The sequence below is a fragment of the Salvelinus namaycush genome, chromosome 12 (assembly GCF_016432855.1).
Source record: "Salvelinus namaycush isolate Seneca chromosome 12, SaNama_1.0, whole genome shotgun sequence".
NCBI classification, from domain to species: Eukaryota; Metazoa; Chordata; class Actinopteri; order Salmoniformes; family Salmonidae; genus Salvelinus; species Salvelinus namaycush.
In genome coordinates, this window is record NC_052318.1 from 25,663,110 (window position 1) to 25,683,536 (window position 20,427).

Genomic DNA, 20,427 nt, shown 5'->3' on the forward strand with positions numbered 1-20,427 from the left:
AAAGGGGACATCCCTTCCAATTAGTGGATTCGGCTATTTCAGCCACACCCGTTGCTGACAGGTGTATAAAATCCAGCACACAGCCAAGACAAACATTGGCAGTAGAATGGCCTTACTGAAGAACTCAGTGACTGTCAACGTGGCACCATCATAGGATGAAACATTATTAAAATAAACTATATATATTTTCCTTTATTATTTTACCCTGTAAGTGCTGCTATTGTGAAGTGGAAACGTATAGGAGCAACAACGGCTCAGTCGCAGTGGTAGGCCATACTAGCTCACAGAACGAGACAGCTAAGGGCTGAAGCGCGTAACAATCTTCTGTCCTCGGTTGCAACACTTACTACCGAGTTCCAAACTGCCTCTGGAAGCATCATCAGCACAAGAACTGTTCATCGTGAGCTACATGAAATGGGTTTCCTTGGCCGAGCAGCCACACACAAGCCTTAAGATCACCATGCCCAATGCCAAGCGTCAGCTGGAGTGGTGTAAAGCGCACAGCCATTGGACTCCGTGGAAATGCGTTCTCTGGAGTGATGAATCCCGGGTTCACCATCTGGCAGTTCGATAGACGAATCTGGATTTGGCGGATGCCAGGAGAACGCTGCCTGCCCGAATGCATAGCGCCAACTGTAAAGTTAGGTGGAGGAGGAATAATGGTCTGGGGCTGTTTTTTTATGGTTCGGGCTAGGCCCCTTAGTTCCAGTGAAGGGAAATCTTAACACTACATTCTAGACGATTCTGTGCTTCCAACTCCAAGGAAACAGTTTGGGGAATCCCCCTGTGCACAAAGCAAGGTCCATACAGAAATTGTTTGTCGAGAACGGTGTGGAAAAACTTGACTGGCCTGCACAGAGCCCTGACCTCAACCCCATCGAACACCTTTGGGATGAATTGGAACGCTGACTGTGAGCCAGGCCTAATTGCCCAACATCAGTGCTCAACCTCACTAATGCTTGTGGCTGAATGGACACGAATCCCTGCAGCAATGTTCCAACATCTAGTGGAAAGCCTTCCCAGAAGTGTGGAGGCTGTTATAGCAGCAAAGGGGGACCAACTCCATATTAATGCCCATGATTTTGGAATGAGATGTTCGATGAGCAGGTGTCCACATACTTTTGGTCATGTAGAGTATATATGTGAGCTGATCAATACACTGGACAAACAAGTGGTGACATACAGTTATTAATTGTGAGATATACTTGGTAAGGATGTAATGATTCATGGAAGGTATGCAGCACCTTCATTATTCAAATGTTAAAATATTTTGAGCAATATTAGGCCTTATTATTTGAGTGACAACCTCTGTAATTTGCTAGGTTATTGTTATCTATGCGTTGTTGAAAATGGTGCTTTACCAGAATAAAAGTAAGCCATACACACACGGGAGTAACACTGGTAACGGGATCCCAGGAACACGCTTAACATTTCCTATATATTTTTTAATGACTAGACCCTGGATATTACAACATTTTCCCCAATGTCACACTGCTGCAATTCCACAAAATACACCACATGAGCAGCAGCAGATTGGATAATGTGCAAAAAAAAAAAAAAAAAAAAAAAAAACTTGTTGCATGGATGCCTTTAGGATACCGTATTTACTTCACAAAGTCACCATAAATTCAAAGCACACGCATAATTGACACTGCCGGACTGCACGAGACACGAATGCAGTTTAAGAGTTCTCATATGAACTGAAAATCTCGGTCCGACCCAAGCCCGGTGAGCTGAAGCCCGAGCCCAGGTCTGACATCACAGAAATTAAATGAGCCAGCAGTAAAACAGTAGACTATATTGATTTAAACTGGTTTTGAGAACAATGCGGTGGAAGCGGAGTGAGGAGACGGCCATTGGGCCTCGAACAAGCGCAGAGAGGAAAACGCACTTTAGTTATGATCAATTGAATGATGAAAAAAGTCATATCCAACAGCTATAATAATTCAAAGCAATAGTTGTGTGGTCACCTAAATTATTATTTCATCATTGTTTTGATTGGGACAGCGCCGTGGTGCTACTTTGAGACAAGAGTGGTGGACTCGTCTAGATTAATCAATTCATGTCAGATTTTTGTTTTCACTGAATCGCTGTTTGATATTTGGTAATTAGGCTAGTGAAATGTGAGCTAAATTAAGGTGCGTACTAATTATCATCTTTATTCTAGTTTGCTGATATATTAGCCGATTAGAACATTTTTCTAGCATGTTATACACGTTGATTTTGCTCTTCAGCCTGGCCTACTCCCGACAAAAAGCCTGTGACTTGTCTGATAATCAACATAATTTTGTTTCACTAAATCTGTCTGTATATTTGGTTAATTGATCTCTGGCTTCGTTTGCTCATCTATCACTGATCAGAAACATTTACCATGCAACAATGTAGCCTTAATCAAGTGTATTATTTATCTATTGGCTCACATAGCCTTATATAGCCTTATATAGAACCTATAGGCTATTTTCCACTGAAACCCCAAATCCTGACTCGCATGAAAATTACCAACGTTATTCTGTAATCCATAGGTTGCATTATCAAAGCACGTCTCGCCTATGCATGTCAAAATACAGCTATAACATTTCCCCCGCTTCTCTGTGCCGTCTCATATCGCTGCTCATATGAGAGCTTCGGTAGAGAATATGATCAAGAAACAGTCTGACAGTATAATTATATATATATACACTGCTCAAAAAAATAAAGGGAACACTTAAACAACACAATGTAACTCCAAGTCAATCACACTTCTGTGAAATCAAACTGTCCACTTAGGAAGCAACACTGATTGACAATAAATTTCACATGCTGTTGTGCAAATGGAATAGACAACAGGTGGAAATTATAGGCAATTAGCAAGACACCCCCAATAAAGGAGTGTTTCTGCAGTTGGTGACCACAGACCACTTCTCAGTTCCTATGCTTCCTGGCTGATGTTTTGGTCACTTTTGAATGCTGGCGGTGCTTTCACTCTAGTGGTAGCATGAGACGGAGTCTACAACCCACACAAGTGGCTCAGGTAGTGCAGCTCATCCAGGATGGCACATCAATGCGAGCTGTGGCAAGAAGGTTTGCTGTGTCTGTCAGCGTAGTGTCCAGAGCATGGAGGCGCTACCAGGAGACAGGCCAGTACATCAGGAGACGTGGAGGAGGCCGTAGGAGGGCAACAACCCAGCAGTAGGACCGCTACCTCCGCCTTTGTGCAAGGAGAAGCAGGAGGAGCACTGCCAGAGCCCTGCAAAATGACCTCCAGCAGGCCACAAATGTGCATGTGTCTGCTCAAACGGTCAGAAACAGACTCCATGAGGGTGGTATGAGGGCCCGACGTCCACAGGTGGGGGTTGTGCTTACAGCCCAACACCGTGCAGGACGTTTGGCATTTGCCAGAGAACACCAAGATTGGCAAATTCGCCACTGGCGCCCTGTGCTCTTCACAGATGAAAGCAGGTTCACACTGAGCACATGTGACAGACGTGCCAGAGTCTGGAGACGCCGTGGAGAACGTTCTGCTGCCTGCAACATCCTCCAGCATGACCGGTTTGGCGGTGGGTCAGTCATGGTGTGGGGTGGCATTTCTTTGGGGGGCCGCACAGCCCTCCATGTGCTCGCCAGAGGTAGCCTGACTGCCATTAGGTACCGAGATGAGATCCTCAGACCCCTTGTGAGACCATATGCTGGTGCGGTTGGCCCTGGGTTCCTCCTAATGCAAGACAATGCTAGACCTCATGTGGCTGGAGTGTCGAGAAAGGCATTGATGCTATGGACTGGCCTGCCCGTTCCCCAGACCTGAATCCAATTGAGCACATCTGGGACATCATGTCTCGCTCCATCCACCAACGCCACGTTGCACCACAGACTGTCCAGGAGTTGGCGGATGCTTTAGTCCAGGTCTGGGAGGAGATCCCTCAGGAGACCATCCGCCACCTCATCAGGAGCATGCCCAGGCGTTGTAGGGAGGTCATACAGGCACGTGGAGGCCACACACACTACTGAGCCTCATTTTGACTTGTTTTAAGGACATTACATCAAAGTTGGATCAGCCTGTAGTGTGGTTTTCCACTTTAATTTTGAGTGTGAATCCAAATCCAGACCTCCATGGGTTGATAAATTTGATTTCCATTGATCATTTTTGGGTTATTTTGTTGTCAGCACATTCAACTATGTAAAGAAAAAAGTATTTAATAAGAATATTTCATTCATTCAGATCTAGGATGTGTTATTTTAGTGTTCCCTTTATTTTTTTGAGCAGTATATATATATATATAAAAATAATGGGGAGATGAAGATAGGAAATTGTTTAAATACTATTTATATATATTTATTATATATATATATTATATGATTATTATTACATTTTTATATGTATTTATTTTACGGAGCTGGTCCCCGTTAAGATACCTTGGTATTTAAACAATTTCCTGTCTTCATCTCCCCATTATTCATTAGCTGATCTGCTATCTGTAAAATCATCAATTCGATTTAGCCAAATAGGAGAAATTCTGTCATTCGTTGGAGGTTAGCTAGCAAGCTTAGCAACTTCGGTCATTTGACTTCTGTTTGATTACAGTTAAACTTGGTATGATTAGACAATGCTATATTCGGGGTTGCACTCTGCCTCAGTGCATTCTGTGAAAAGATAGTCTAGGCCTACTGCTGAAATGCGCTGAATTAATTAAGCAACATGATAAAGCTCAGAATTTAAGAACTGCCTGTTTCACAATTCACAACGTCATTGGCCATCAAAGTTACTCTATCATTACTAAATATCAGTTTCACTTGCTGCAAAGTCTTTACATAGTGGAGCAGCCAAGCTGGCAATGTGGCGCAACACCCCTCCCATTTTCGGAGAACCCTGGCATTGTGACCATATCTTGGTTATAAACGCTTTAAAATGGGCACTTCCGATTTTTACGGTATTTCCTGGGACTCTCAGGATAAATATGAATTATTGTCAGTACTGAAACTTGGTAGATTCTCTGTAAAATATGAATCCCTAACACACACACGTATCATTTACACACACAGAAGTAATCTCAAACAGATCCAGCTCAGAGGCCCAGCTCCTGAGCTCCATCAGCAGAATATTTTAATTTAGAATGGAAAATTAATGTATTTATGCAACAAATGTTAATGCATCAAATCAATTCGTTCTCTAATCAAACCGAATTGCACTGAATCGTTACAAACTAAAATGTATCGTTCCTGTATCCTATCGAATTGTCTTGAAAGGGAATGATGCACATCCCTAATACTTGGCTATATACAGATGCATTGTCAATACAATTAACATGCCTGGAAATGCATGCCTGTCTACTGGTAACCTATTCTAAGATGCCCTAAGAGCTACCATAATATTCTTATTAGGTTAGTCAGGGTGAACAAAGGGTGCTTGTTGATGGTAGCCAGTGGAATGTGGAGACTGGACAGAGGTAACTCAAGACCAAGTGTTGGTCAAAGCCTGACCAACTTGGTAGGGCAGCAGTGTGGCCAACCAGCTGATAGGGAAGCAGGGGCGTATTCAGTAGGGCGAAAATGTCTCTGAATGGAGTAAAATGGGGGAGGATACTACCTGAACCTGCCCAATGAGAACACGCTATAGGGCGCTATGCAAATTGAACTGGGTCTAGGGTTTCTGGGATAATGGTGTTGATGTGAGCAATGACCAGCCTTTCAAAGCACTTCATGGCTACAGACATGAGTGCTACGGGTCGGTAGTCATTTAGGCAGGTTACCTTAGTGTTTTGGGCACAGGGACTATGGTGGTCTGCTTGTAACATGCTGGTATTACATGCTGGTATTTCTGCTTGTAACATAACTTTTTGTCCTAAATACAAAGTGTTAATTGCGTTGCCACATTTTTTGCAGTATTACTTTAGTACTGTGTTGCAAACAGGATGCATATTTTAGAATATTTATATTTCTGTACAGACTTACTTATTTTCACTCTCAATTTGGTTAGTATTGTGGAGTAACTACAATGTTGTTGATCCTTCTTCAGTTCTCCCCCATCACAGCCATTAAACTCTAACTGTTATAAAGTCACCATTGGCCTCATGTGAAATGGTTTCTTTCCTCTCTGGCAACTGCGTTACTTTTGTAGTGACTGGGTGTATTGATACACCATCCAAAGTGTGATTAATAACTTCACCATGCTCAAAGGGATAAATAAATATATATTTTTCTACCAATAGCTGCCCTTCTTGGCGAGGCATTGGAAAACCTCGCTGGTCTTTGTGGTTGAATCTGTGTTTGAAATTCACTTCTCGACTGAGGGACCTTACGGATAAATTGTTTGTGTGTGGTATAGAGATGAGGTAGTCATTCAAAAATAATGTTAAACATTATTATTGCACACAGAGTGAGTCCATGCAACTTATTATGTGAATTGTTAAGCACATTTCTACTCCTGCATTTATTTAGGCTTGCCATAACAATGGGGTTGAATACTTATTGACTCAAGATAATTAAAAATTAAAAGCTGAAGTAATTTGTAAACATTTCTAAAAACATAATTCCACTTTGACATTATGGGGTACTGTGTGTAGGCCAGTGACCAAAAACTCTAAATTGAATAAAATGTTTAATTCAGGCTATAACACAACAAAATGTGGAAAAAGTCCAGGGGTGTGAATACTTTCTGAAGGCACTGTAAATACACTGGTTGGTATCCAAAGAACAGCGTACTTCCCCTTAAGGCAGAAAAGAAAACACATCCTGAATTGTTTCAGTGGTTTCAACTCACCAGCTGTATAAATGGAGACATACATCCAAAGTAAGACATGAGAGAGCAGGAAAGAGGAGAGAGAGCAGTCTGCAAACTATGCAAAGCTAAGCCATGTTGTGGTGGTTTGGCCTCCATACCTTCCTGAGCTGATGCTCCTTCTGCAGCCTGGCAGTCTTGGCCGGGTCCGACACCTGGTTCCTGTAGTTCTCACAGGCCGTGATCCTGGACTGGGTCACCTGCACCGTGCCCTCCAAGTAGGCCTTCCAAACCATGTACATGTTCCTATGACGACATGTACACACACAAACATTAAACTGTTATGGAGAAAAATACATTTTATATGTTCTACTGTGTTGTTTATATGGTTACAATTGGACATAATTGTATACACACTGGTAAGCATGATTATGGAAAAATAACACTAACTTCTGTCCATTTCACCTGAGGGAGAGTGTGAGACAATACGATTTCTGATGATGACACGGTGACGAGAGGTCTTACCTGTGGTCTGTGGGCTCCTCTGGTAGGCTGGCTGGCCATTCCCTCTTCAGGTACTGATTGGACAGCTTGTGTAGAGCCTACGGGGGAGGAAGAAGAGAGAAGACCTTTAACCTTTGAACTCCTGACCCACTTTCTACCTCCCGATACTGCTGCTTCCAAGGCTTTCCATGATTACCTTGGTCTGAGTCGTGTTCAATAGGCACGAAACGGATGGGTTATTGTGTGTAGATTGATAAGGAAAAAATGATTTAATCAATTTTAGAATAAGGATGTAACGTAACAAAATGTGTAAACGGTCAAGTGGTCTGAATACTTTCCGAAGGCACCGTATATCTAGGAATGTTTGATAAACTGGTGGTGCTGAATCCAGACCTTAACCATTTTCTCTCCATTATTCTCCTAATTCTGAGATATTTGGATGATATTTTCTGGATCTACACAGGGATCCAGGAAGAACTCTTGGAATTCCATGCCTAATCTAAACTCTATGAACGAACACCTTCGTTTCACCATTAACAATGAACTATCACAAATCAGTTCTTGATGTGATGGTTATTAAGGACAGAACCTCCCTCTCTACAGATCTCTATAGAAAACCTACGGACAGGAATACCCTCCTTAGAGGAAACAGCTTTCATCCACGTCCACTTATTAAAAGTCTCCCTATAAGTCAATTCAGCCACATCAGAAGAATATGCAGCTCTGATGCTTCTTACCAGAAATAGACAACGGGCCTCACACAACGTTTTTAGGAAAGGGGGTACAAAGACACTTGGGTAAAACATGCTAATGATCATTTTGAAGGACTAACACAGTTGGAAAGCATTCAAACCAAAAGTTTAAGAAAAATCTGAACATGTCCCCTCATGCTTCACCCAATATTCACCATTGGGGAAGGCATTCAAGGACATTAAATCAGGAAGCACTGGTACATTATTGATACTGACCCACAATTGAAACCCATCTTTAAATATCCCCCACGTATGGTCTTTAAAACACCCCCAAATGTGAGAGCTAGTGGTGAAATCTGATTATCCACCAGAGAAAAAGGAAACTTTCTTGGACAAGGTTCCAAAGGCTAATTACAAATGTGGCCAATGTGCTCAATGCAGCTTCACATACAAATGTAACCAATTTACCCACCCCCACACAGGACAAAGATTTAAGATCAATGGCCTGATTGCCTGCATGTCCACCAATGTTATTTACATGTTGAAATGTCCTTGTGGTCTGTCTTACATAGGGAAAACCAGTAGAAGCCTTAAGACCCGGATCAGAGAGCACCGCGGCAATATACGGACAGGAGAGACAAAAAAAATCTGGTTGCTGTTCATTTTGTATAAGCTAGACATCCTATTAGTTCTCTGAGATACATTGGAATAGAAATGGTCAAGATGTCATGCAGGGGAGGGGACATTGAGAGGAAACTTCTTAAAAAGGGAATCTTTCTGGATCCACAGGCTCAACAGTGTCTCCTCTTGGCCTTAACGAGGAGTTCGACTTGAAACTGTTTTTATAGTATCAAAAGTGTCCAAATTATTGTTTTTATTCTATTTGAATATAATCTACACACACACACTACCAGTCATATGTTTGGACACCTACTCATTCAAGGGTTTTTCTTAATTTTTGTTACTATTTACTACATTGTAGAATAATATAAGACATCAAATCTATGAAATAACAATTATGGAATCACATAGTAAACAAAATAGTGTTTAACAAATCAAAATGTATTTTATATTTGAGATTTTCAAAGTAGCCACCCTTTGCCTTGATGACAGCGTTGCACACTCTAGTAGAGTAATAGTAGAGAGAATTATTTATTTCAGCTTTTAATTCTTTCATCACATTCCCAGTGGGTCAGAAGTTTACATACACTCAATTAGTATTTGGCAGCACTGCCTTTAAATTGTTTAACTTGGGTCAAACGTTTCCGGTAGCCTTCCACAAGCATCCCACAATAAGTTGGGTGAATTTTGGCCCATTCCTCCTGACAGAGCTGGTGTAACTGAGTCAGGTTTGTAGGCCTCCTTGCTCGCACATGCTTTTTCAGTTCTGCCCACAATTTTCCCATGGGATTGAGGTCAGGGCTTTGTGATGGCCACTCCAATACCTTGACTTTGTTGTCCTTAAGCCATTTTGCCACAACTTTGGAAGTCTGCTTGGGGTCATTGTCCATTTGGAAGACCAATTTGCGACCAAGCTTTAACTTCCTGACTGATGCCTTGAGATGTTGCTTCAATATATATATCAATATATCATTTTACTTCCTCATGATGCCATCTATTTTGCGAAGTGCACCAGTCCCTCCTGCAGCCAAGCACCCCCAAAACATGATGCTGCCACCCCCGGGCTTCACGGTTGGGATGGTGTTCTTCGGCTTGCAAGCCTCCCCCTTTTTCCTCCAAACATAACGATGGTCATTATGGCCAAACAGTTCTATTTTTGTTTCATCAGACCAGAGGACATTTCTCCAAAAAGTACAATCTTCGTCCCCATGTGCAGTTGAAGCCGTAGTCTGGCTTTTTTTATGGCGGTTTTGGAGCAGTGGCTTCTTCCTTGCTGAGCGGCCTTTCAGGTTATGTCGAAATAGGATTCGTTTTACTGTGGATATAGATACTTTTCTACCCGTTTCCTCCAGCATCTTCACAAGGTCCTTTGCTGTTGTTCTGGGATTGATTTGCACTTCTCGCACCAAAGTGCGTTCATCTAGGAGACAGAACGCGTCTCCTACCTGAGCGGTATGACGGCTGCGTGGTCCCATGGTGTTTATACTTGTGTACTATTGTTTGTACAGATGAACGTGGTACCTTCAGGCGTTTGGAAATTGCTCCCAAGGATGAACCAGACTTGTGGAGGTCAACAATTCATTTTTCTGAGGTCTTTGCTGATTTCTTTCGATTTTCCCATGATGTCAAGCAGAGGGGCACTGCGTTTGAAGGTAGGCCATGAAATACATCCACAGGTACACCTCCAATTGACTCAAATTATGTCAATTAGCCTATCAGAAGCTTCTAAAGCCATGACATCATTTTCTGGAACTTTCCAAGCTGTTTAAAGGCACAGTCAACTTAGTGTATGTAAACTTCTGACCCACTGGAATTGTGATACAGTGATTTATAAGTGAAATGATCTGTCTGTAAACAATTGTTGGAAAAATTACTTGTGTCATGCACAAAGTAGATGTCCTAACCGACTTGCCAAAACTATAGTTTGTTAACAAGAAATTTGTGGAGTGGTTAAAAAAACGAGTTAATGACTCCACCCTAAGTGTATGTAAACTTCCGACTTCAACTGTATATATATCACATTCCTTGTTTGTGATCATATATTTTGATACATTGAATGTTTAATATTGTGAACCTATGTTATATATTTTTTACTGAGTACTGACCCTATATATAGGACCTTCCACACCCTCCTGGGATATGGATGCCTGATGAAGACCAAAGGGTCGAAACATTATAAATAAAAATCAACTGGGAGCATGAGCAGCAGTGTGCAGCATTTTCCTTTCTGTTTTCCATGAGTTTGCCTAGAACTCCAGCACCTGTGAAAAGTACCTTGATGTGCGTATGTTCTTCAGCTGAAAGTTTCCAAAAAGAAACTAAATTTCGCTTTCTGTTGCAAAACGTTTTGTTACGGTGTGCCATAATGAACACAACCCTAGAAAACCACAGGTCAAAGTTCCAGTATGTTTACATTTTAGAATGGTGGATGTGAAAGAACAAGGGGCCAGGGGACATCCTTCTTTGAAGTAATCACTGATTAGAAATGGTTGGACAGGTTAACTTAAGGGCTCCACCTCATGACCCTACGGGCCCTGGTCAAAAGTAATGCACTATATATATAGGGAAAATGATGCCATTTCAGATGCAGCCATGGACTCATTCCCCTAGAGCATGGGTATAGTTAAGTGGTGGCTGCTGCAGGCTTGCAGCACATTTATGCTGAGTTGGGCTCATTTTTATTTTGTAATGTAATTCATTTATTTTAAACCACAGTAGCACCACCTGGAAATACCGCTTGCTGGCAGTGAGGTTTAGCTTTGAGGAACTGAAATAGCATTGCAGAGTAAACACAAAGACCAACTGAAATATTTCAGGCTTTTTCCCCCCAGTGGGGCCTTCAGTATGCGAGGGTGCAAAGTCATGCAGACGCGCACACACTGCTATACGGACCACATTCTCAGGTGAACAGAGAGACAGGTGATCGAAATGGCACTTGAGCAAATGTCTGACCTAAACATAGAATGCAGGCTAGCTAGCACCTACTAACATCCTGAAGGCCTACCAAACCGACCGAGCGTGTTTGAGATCAATTACTATCTGGCATCCAAAATGACTATTCATTATGATTTATAGATCAGTCAGTCTGCAGTTGCTAACTGTCCATCTCAAACACTGACTGATTGCTATAAAGTTCATGCAGGGAGGTGACTTCAATTCAATCTAGCCTAGTCCCAAATCGGTTTGCGCTGTCTTGCCAACTTCTATGGTTATTGCCATACCAAATAACTATAGGAATTGGCTATAAAAGCACAAACCAATCTGGGACCAGGCTAAATTCAATCCACAAGGGACACACTCCCATCCTGACACACTTTAGGCCAGTCTCTGAACCCTTTGGTGTCACTGGGTTCTGGTGCCAAAGTTCCAAATGGCCGAACCCACCGCCACAAACCCAGCCATTGTGGGAGTCACAGAGAGTGTAGCCAGCAGAGCGGACATGTCTGAATGGTGTGGCGGGGGGTGAGGGAGGGATGGACGGACAGAGGAAGGGAGGAGGGAATGGGAGGACGGGGTAAGGACGAGGGACAGAGGGGGTCATTTTATCACTTACTGTGATTTGAATATCAATCAGGTCATGGCAGCATGCAGGTGTTAAGAGAGACAGAGAGGGAAAAGAGAGGGATAGAGAAGAGGCAAAAGGGAAGAGGGTAAGATAGAGAAAAACAAGTATTTCAGAGTCCACTGTGACCTGCTTTGATTCAACAGTCTAACGCTCATCTCTAATTTGGCGCCCAAAAATGCAATCTGCTGCTTCTACCAGTTCATTAGGGCAAACGTTTAGAAATGTTTTGCAATGGAAAATGACTACAAGTGCTTCTTATTGGACAAGTCCAGGTAGTCCCTCCCGGTTACAGACTGTTTTCTTACATTTGGTGCCTAATGAACACAACCCAATAGACAGTTCAGAGACAAAAGCTGCAAGCTGAGTGAGAAAAAGTATCCTGTTGCATCATCACAAGCAAACAACTATGTTATTGAAACACATGTTGGGAAAGTCATATTGATTGCATGTACTGACAATCCTCATGCTTGGTGTAAGGTGAAGGTAAACCCAAGATGCTGATCTTGGGTCAGTTTAGCATTTTCACAGCTAATGGATAAGGTGAGAATTAAGGAATGGGAAGCTGATCCTAGATCTGTACCTAGGGGAAATGTCACCCCGGAGTGTGTGTTCTTCAGGGAAATCAAAATGGCCATAATCAAATGACCCAGTATGAGTCACTGGAATAAATAGGCACAAACACGAGACAGGTAGCCAGGTGGTGTATTCACTAAGCAACCAAACAAAAGAAAACAGGAGGGGACTACCTAAACTTGTCCTATAAGACATGCTCAGCTAAGGTGTGCCCCAATGTATACAACCCAGGGAGCATACAGTGCATTCGGAAAGTATTCAGACCCCTCCCTTTTTCCAAATGTTGTTACGTTACAGGCTTATTCTAAAATGGATTATATTACTTTTTTCCCCTCATCAATGTACACATATTACCCCATAATGACAAAGCGAAAACAGGTTTAGAAATTTTAGCAAATGTATTAACAAATTAAAAAACAGAAATACCTTATTTTCATGTATTCAGACCCTTTGCTATGAGACATGAAATTGATCCTGTTTCCATTGAACATCCTTGATGTTTCTACAACTTGATTGTAGTCCACCTGTGGTAAATTCAATTGATTGGACATGATTTGGAAACGCACACACCTGTCTATATAAAGGTCCCACAGTTGACAGTGCATGTCAGAGCAAAAACAAAGCCACGAGGTCGAAGGAATTGTCCGTAGAGCTCCGAGACAGGATTGTGTCGAGGCACATATCTGGGGAAGGGTACCAAAACATTTCTGCAGCATTGAAGGTCCCCAAGATCACAGTGGCCTCCATCATTCTTAATTGGAAGAAGTTTGCAACCACCAAGATTCTTCCTAGAGCTGGCCACCCAGCCAAACTGAGCAATTGTGGGAGAAGGGCCTTGGTCAGGGAGGTGACCAAGAACCCGATGGTCACTGACAGAGCTCTAGGGTTCCTCTGTGGAGATGGGAGAATCTTCCAGAAAGACAACCATCTATACAGCACTTCACCAATCAGGCCTTTATGGTAGAGTGGCCAGACGGAAGCCACTCCTCAGTAAAAGGCACATAACAGCCCTCTTGGAGTTTGCCACGAGGCACCTTAAGGACTTTCAGACCATGAGAATCAAGATTCTCTGGTCTGATGAAACCAAGATTGAACTCTTTGGCTTGAATGCCAAGCGTTACGTCTGGAGGAAACCTGGCACCATCCCTACAGTGAAGCATGGTGGTGGCAGCATCATGCTCTGGGGATGATTATCAGTGGCAGAGACTGGGAGACTAGTCAGGATCCTTGATGAAAACCTGCTCCAGAGCACTCAGGACCTCAGACTGGGATGAAGGTTCACCTTCCAACAGGACAACAACCCAAAGCACACAGCCAAGACAATGCAGGAGTGGCTTCGGGACAAGTCTCTGAATGTCCTTGAGTGGCCCAGCCAGAGCCCAGACTTCAACCCGATCAAACATCTCTGGAGACCTGAAAATAGCTGTGCAGCGACGCTCCCCATCCAACTTGACAGAGCTTGAGAGGATCTGCAAAGAATGGGAAAAACTCCCCAAACACATGTGCCAAGCTTGTAGCATCATATCCAAGAAGACCCGAGGCTGTCATCGCTGCCAAAGGTGCTTCAACAAAGTACTGAGTAAAGGGTCTGAATACTTACGTAAATGTGATATTTACGTTTATTTTAAATACATTTGAAAAAGATTCTCAAAACCTGTTTTTGCTTTGTCATTATGGGTTATTGTGTGTAGATTGATGAGGGGAAAAAATTATTTCATACATTTTAGAAAAAAGGCTAAGCTAACAAAATGTGGAAAAAGTCAAGGGGTCTGAATACTTTCCTAATGCACTCTCTCTCTCAGATTGACATCTCCATGAGACAGAGACTATATATTACTGAGTGGGGGTTGTTTGGAGAGTGTGTGTGTGTGCGCGTGTTTATATAATCTTGCCCCCAGGCTCAAAATGCTGGCGCATAGAGGTAACAGTGTGGGACTTTGGGACTTAGGGTGTGTAGATCACTGAGTGACATGATAATCAATTCAAATTCTGGAGGTAGTCACACAACTATGAGGCTGGCTCCAAATCGAGGCAGAAAGGTGTTTGTTATGGTGCACCACAGAAATAATTCCCCGGAGCGCAAGGTAGTAGGAACATATCGCCATTCATGTATGGCATGTTGTGTATTGTTTTTATGCAGTTGCATATCCAATTACCCTAGACAAGCATCAGTAATACATTGTTTACAGAATGGCTTCAGGGCATGACACAACGACACAGGAAGTAGCACAAAGATGCTATTAGTGAATAGATCATGTGGTGATGAGAATTATTCAAAGTCCTTGTTTATAGTGTGTGTGTGTGTGTGTGTGCGAACATGTTTGTGTATTGTGCACAAAAGACTTGCATGCTATTTATGGTTTTGTTGCGTTGCACCCTGAATCTTCAGCCGAATAAAAGTGTTGGTTTAGAGTGGGTGTGAGAAAGGGTCTTGGAAGCGCTCTGTCTTGAGGGTGACTCTTCATATAGAAAAATGTGGTACATCAGTGCTTTCAGCAAGTATTCACACCACTTGAATTTTCCAAATGTCATTGTGTTACAGTCTGAATTAAACATTTATTACATTGAGATGTTTGGTCATTTGCCTACACACAATATAATACCCCATAATGTCAAAGTGGAAAATATGAAATGTCTTCAGTCAATAAGTATCAACAAGTTCAGTTGCAAAAGTGTGCTTAACCAGTTACACAATAAGTTGGATGGACTTAAGTGCAATAAGTGTTTAAAATTATTTTTGAATGACTACCTCATCTCTATACTCCACACATAAAGATAGTTGTAAGGTCTCTAGTAGAGGTCGACCGATTAAATCGGGGCCGATTTCAGGTTTTCATCGGTATTACAATCGGAAATCGGTGTTTTTTTTTTTTTTTTTTTTTTTTACACCTTTATTTAATCTTTATTTAACTAGGCAAGTCAGTTAAGAACACATTCTTATTTTCAATGAAGGCAGAACGACAGATTTTTAACCTTGTCAGCTCAATCTTGCAACCTTACAGTTAGCTAGTCCAATGCTCTAACACTGATTACATTGCACTCCACGAGGAGCCTGCCTGTGCCGCGAATGCAGTAAGCTAAGGTAAATTGCTAGCTAGCATTAAACTTATCTTATAAAAACAATCAATCAATGACTGTCATTGCTCCAATGTGTACTTAACCATAAACATCAATGCCTTTCTTAAAATCAATACACAAGTATATATTTTTAAACCTGCATATTTAGCTAAAAGAAATCCAGGTTAGCAGGCAATATTAACCAGGTGAAATTGTGTCATTTCTCTTGCGTTCATTGCACGCAGAGTCAGGGTATATGCAACAGTTTGGGCCGCCTGGCTCTTTGCGAACTAATTTGCCAGAATTGTACGTAATTATTATGACATAACATTGAAGGTTGTGCAATGTAACAGGAATATTTAGACTCATGGATGCCACCCGTTAGATAAAATACGGAACGGAATAAACGTTTTGTTTTCGAGGTGATAGTTTCCAGATTAGTCAAAGGTATATGGTTTAGAGAGAAATAGTCGACGCGTTATAATTCCTGTAATAACTTGCGGCTGAACTTGAAAGGGGTTCCTTCGTTATTTTACCGTTCATGTCCTCCATAGAGAATGTCTTGATCTACTTCATATAAGGTCTGTGTTTCGTGCAGGCTTAAACCGCCTCGATGTTTTGATACCCGTGTAAATCTCACTAGGATAAGGTAACGTTTGTCAACATATTTTCATAAATCCACTCTACAAATGTTTTTTATCTTCGCTTATATTTAGCCAATATTGATCAGAGTTACCTTGTCCTATGGATATCTACACAGTTATAAAATTGGCAAGGTGGTGTAAGCCTACACGAAACACAGACCTTATTTTAAGTGAATCTAAAAAATATCCTATGGAATAAATGAAGGAACTGCTTTTCAGATTTTGCTAGAAGGTGTCATGGGAATTATGACTCGCACTTTGGTCGTCAATTCTTACCATGCCCATTATTAAAATAGGATTTCCTGCCTATAGAAATGACAGTTTTTGTTTTCAACATTCATCACAGGTAACTTAAACTCTATTTTTTTTCAAACAGTTGAGAGTATTTGTCTCCTAAGCAGACTCTTCAGTATCATTGTCACTTCAGAGCTGTGTGTGTGTGTGTGTGTGTGTGTGTGTGTGTGTGTGTGTATTTATGTATTATATTAAGTTAAAATAAGTGTTCATTGTTCATTCAGTATTGTTGCAATTGTCATTATTACAAAAATGTGTGTGTGTGTATGATATATAAAAAAAAAAAAATGTTTATATAAAATCGGCATCGGCTTTTTTTGTCCTCCAATAATCGGTATCGGTATTGAAAAATCATAATCGGTCGACCTCTAGTCGAGCAGTGAATTTCAAACACAGATTCAACCACAAATACCAGGGAAGGTTTTCCAATGCACCAATTGGTAGATGGGTAAAAATAAACATTGTAGTTACTCCACAATACTAACCTAATTGACAGAGTGAAAAGAAGGAAGCCTGTACAGCAGCGAAGGATCCTCGGAGGAGGAAGGCGAATTTCGTAAAATTTCGTAAAAAGAAGTGAAACATTAAAAAAAACATAATTTTTAGATAAAACTATTCTAAATATATTCATATGTTACCAAATAATTGATTAAACACACTGTTTTGCAATGAAGGTCTACAGTAGCTTCAACAGCACTTTCAAGGGTAGTACCGTGGTGTAGCTGGAGGACAGCTAGTTTCCGTCCTCTTCTGGGTACATTGACTTCAATACAAAACCTAGGAGGCTCATGGTTCTCAGCCCCTTCCACTGACTTACACAGTAATTATGACAACTTCCGGAGGACATCCTCCAACCTGTCAGAGCTCTTGCAGCATTGAACTGACATGTTTAATCTATTACTGAAAGCATAAGCTAACACTGCAGTGCATAAAATGTGGTGAGTAGTTGACTCAAAGAGAGAGAGAAAGACAATAGCTGAACAGTTTTGAACAAATTCATTTCTTAAATTAAGGAGAAGCAAGAGAGAGAGAACTAGCTATATTTCATGGTATTTTTTTTACTTTTCACTTACTTCGCTAGTTTAGCCTACTCAAACAAAACACCCGGGTCAAACAGAGAGGGATGCTATGTTAGCTAGCTGGCTGTCCAACACTAGAACCTTTCCAAGTCAAGGTAAGCTTTCGGTTTTATTAATTTATTGCCACTGATGTAACTGCTAAACTGCCTTCTGACTGTACTGCATGATTGTAGCGGGTTTACTAATGCGTTAGTTCTATTAGCTATGACGTTAGATAATATGGTGACAACGATGTAGGCTGTGTGTTGCGCTTAGCGGTTATGATATGAAGGTTTGGCTTGTAACGTTTTTTTGGGGCCTGGTCACAGACAGCTGATGTGTTGTGCACTGTAGTCCACAGGCAGAGGGAAAAGGTGAGGAGGAGAGCGTGTAGATGCAAAAAGGAATTACAACGAGCAAAGTGATCATTCTGTTTGTATGTGGCTGCTATGAAAGTAAACTGTGTTTGCATGTGATAAGGGGTGTGTGTATTCATTCCACTGATTCTGTTGAAAGACTTTCCATATTTTCAAGCATCATGTTATGGGTATCTTTGGAATCGTTAAGGACTAGGGAGTTTTTCAGGATAAAAAATAAACAGAATGGACCTAAGCACAGGCAAAATCCTAAGAAAACCAGGTTCAGTCTGCTTTCTACCAGACACAGATGAATTCCCCATTCAGCAGGACAAACTAAAAAAAGACTAAATATACACTGTAGTTGCTTACCAAGAAGACATTGAATCTTCCTGAGTGGCCTAGTTAGAGTTCAGTTCAATCGACTTGAAAATCTATAGCCAAGACCTGAAAATGGATTTCTAGCAATGATCAACAACCAATTTGACAGAGCTTGAAGAATTTTGATAATAATAATGTGTGAATATTGTACAATCCAGGTGTACAAAGCTCTAAGAGACTTATCCAGAAAGACTCACAGCTGTAATCACTGCCAAAGGTGTTTCAACAAAGTACTGAATTAGGGGGTGGAAAACCGTTGTAAATAAGATATGTATTTCATTTTCAATACATTTGGGAAAAACGTAAAAACATGCTTTCACTTTGTCATTATGTGGTTTTGTGTGTAGATGTGCGAGTTTTTTTAAAATCCATTTTGAATTCAGGCTGTTACACAACAAAATGTGGAATAAGTCAAGGGGTATGAATACTTCCTGAAGGCACTGTATGAATGGTATATGAGCAGGGTGTGAATGAATCCCTCAAACAAAACAAAAACACACAACAGCAATCTCTCTCGCCCTCTCACACACTATATTACACACCATATTACACACAATGAAGTGGCTGGGTACTGCCTGGTTGGGGGAACTCCCAAGTCAGGGCCCTCTTTTCTCACAGTAATGGTTTACATTCCACACAGGGATGCAAAGCCGGAAAAGACCAAAGCAGAGGGGGGATTTTCAGACAGTAAATTGACATCCACAGGAAACTGTGGCATAAACAACTCGACGACAAGGAAGTGGGCGACACAAAACACCACAACTGAGACAAAAACCTTTAAAGTGGTCCTCTGTGATAGATGAGAAATGCATCGGATCACAATTGAGCCCAGATCCACTCAACAACCGCAACCTTACCCGAACCTCGTATGGTGAAGCAATTGCCGCCTTTGTGGGAGGCAAGTTATTTTTTGGGTGCCCCAAAGCTGAAGACAGCAACACCACAATGAAATGGCATCCGTATGCAGAAATTAACACGCCTCCAGAGGGATAGAGAGAGAGAAGGAAGGACGGAGAGAGAGATACTCACCTGGGCATAGTCCCTCTCTACGGCAGCTTTCTTCTGACTGAATGTCCTACAAGGAGTAAAGGTAGAACCACAGAATGATATACAACATAATTAATAAACTGGGAAAAGAGAATGAATGGACACCACAGGACTATATAAATTAGACAAAGCATGATAAATTTAGTAGGGCTGACCCCATTTAGTCAACTGGTAGATTGTTTGGTCGATAGGCTGTTGGTCGACAGAGATATCTTTAGTCGAGCAGTCGCAATTTTTTATGTTACCAACTGGACATTAAAAACTGTAATATCTTATGCTTCACGGAGTCGTGTCTGAATGATGATATTATCAACATACAGCTGGCTGGTTATACACTGTATCGGCAGGTTAGAACAGCGGCGTCTGGTAAGACAAGGGGTGGCGGACTATGCATATATGTAAACAACAGCTCGTGCACGATATCTAAGGAAGTCTCGAGGTATTGCTCGCCTGAGGGAGAGTATCTCATGATAAGCTGTAGACCACACTATCTACCTAGAGAGTTTAAATCTGTATTTTTTGTAGCTATCTACATACAACCACAGACCGATGCTGGCACTAAGACTGCACTCAATGAGCTGTATTCTGCCAGAAGCAAACAGGAAAACGTTCATCCAGGAGGCAGTGCTCCTAGTGGCCGGGGACTTTAATGCAGGGAATCTTAAATCAGTTTTACCTAATTTCTACCAGCTTAAATGTGCAACCAGGGGGGGGGGGGGGGGGGGAAATACTCCACACAGAGACATGTACAAAGCTCTCCCTCGTCCTCCATTTGGAAAATCTGACCATAATTCTATCCTCCTGAGTCCTGAACACAAGCAAAAAATAAAGCTGGAAGCACCAGTGACTAGATCAATAAAAAAAAGTGGTCAGATGAAGCAGATAAGCTACAGGACTGTTCGGATAGCACAGACTGGAATATGTTCCGGGATTCTTCCTATGGC

At 41.6% G+C, this 20,427-nt stretch overlaps 2 protein-coding genes across 4 annotated transcripts in view; one reads left to right on the forward strand and one right to left on the reverse strand.

Annotated features, from left to right (window-relative positions):
- The window catches only part of LOC120057042 (arginine--tRNA ligase, cytoplasmic-like), a 211,084-nt gene that overhangs the window by 117,470 nt on the left and 73,187 nt on the right, over nt 1-20,427 (forward strand).
- LOC120057041 (F-BAR and double SH3 domains protein 2-like) overlaps nt 1-20,427 on the reverse strand; it is a 58,526-nt gene that overhangs the window by 25,498 nt on the left and 12,601 nt on the right. For 2 of the 3 annotated variants that reach the window (XM_039005414.1, XM_039005413.1), the window contains exons 3-5: nt 19,466-19,511; nt 7,217-7,293; nt 6,853-6,997 (exon numbers count right to left, since the gene is read on the reverse strand). In XM_039005414.1, the coding sequence (XP_038861342.1) occupies nt 6,853-6,997; nt 7,217-7,293; nt 19,466-19,511 (268 nt within the window). The remainder of the gene's footprint in view (nt 1-6,852; nt 6,998-7,216; nt 7,294-19,465; nt 19,512-20,427) is intronic. The other variant, XM_039005415.1, reaches the window with a different exon arrangement.